This window comes from Octopus bimaculoides, chromosome 24 (assembly GCF_001194135.2).
Source record: "Octopus bimaculoides isolate UCB-OBI-ISO-001 chromosome 24, ASM119413v2, whole genome shotgun sequence".
NCBI lineage: Eukaryota > Metazoa > Mollusca > Cephalopoda > Octopoda > Octopodidae > Octopus > Octopus bimaculoides.
The window spans coordinates 8,685,637-8,686,686 of NC_069004.1; the positions used below are offsets into that span (position 1 = coordinate 8,685,637).

At 37.2% G+C, this 1,050-nt stretch overlaps 1 protein-coding gene across 1 annotated transcript in view; it reads right to left on the reverse strand.

Annotated features, from left to right (window-relative positions):
* The window catches only part of LOC106879722 (fibrillin-2), a gene marked incomplete at its 5' end in the record, with an annotated part of 60,038 nt that overhangs the window by 57,570 nt on the left and 1,418 nt on the right, over positions 1 to 1,050 (reverse strand). The window contains 2 exons of the mRNA XM_052976508.1: positions 161 to 286; positions 929 to 1,043. Coding sequence (XP_052832468.1) covers positions 161 to 286; positions 929 to 1,043 — 241 coding nt within the window. The remainder of the gene's footprint in view (positions 1 to 160; positions 287 to 928; positions 1,044 to 1,050) is intronic.

A 1,050-nucleotide genomic window follows, 5' to 3' on the forward strand; every position in this document is an offset into this window, starting at 1 on the left:
ACACACACACACACACACACACACAACCACACTGTTCGTTATAAAATTATGCAACTTGTTAAAGTTAAATTCTTGGTGGATATTGGATATTGGATTTGATTGGAAAATTTGATGAAAATAATAGAAGAATTAAGATGAATGCTTATGGACAGATACTCACGGACACATTGTGTTTTGGATGGACCATGCTCATAGCCATTATGGCATTCACAGAAATAGCTTCCTTCTGTGTTAACACAGAGGCCATTCTGGCAGGCACCTCGTTGTTCTCCACATTCATTGATATCTGGAAAAAACAAAGAAATATATAAATAAATAAAAATCCATTAAATTTATATTTTAACTCCATTTGTTGAAAACTACTACTTGCTTCACAAATATACTCACCCAAATGAACAAGTATTGATGTGCTATTGTACCATAGTCCATTCAGACAACAGATTTGTTAAAGCAAACCTTCACCTAACACAAACTGTATGGCTGTGTGGTAAGAAACTTGCTTCCCAACCAAATGGTTCTGGGTTCAGTTCCACCGCATGATACCTTGGGCAAGCATCTACTATAGCCTTGGGCTGATCAAAGCCTTGTGGAGCTGTGCCCAGTTGAAGGCACTGAGGCAACAGGACACGAGATCAATAATGATGTATAGCAGGAAGCCTAGTTGTTATGCTTGTTAGAATAAAACTCACATCAGAGATGAATGCTCAGAAGAACTGAAAAAAATTAAGCAAGAAAAAGAAAGAAACAAAAAGCAAAAATAAGTGAAAATCAACATAATGATCAGCAAACGCCCAGTTTCCAGGACACCATCAGCCAAAATTCAGGGGCTGGAAAGTGAAACCCCTTTTTACCATATATTAGGAATAGATGAATGAACCATTTGTTTTCTAGCAGGTTATTATATTTGGTTATTTTTTTTTATACTTACCTTCACAGAGATTGGTAAGAAGATTCTGTCTTTGACCTTCCCGGCATTCACAGACATAAGATCCAATATTGTTGATACATCGACCACCAACGCATAAGCCTGGGATAGCTGTGCACTCATTG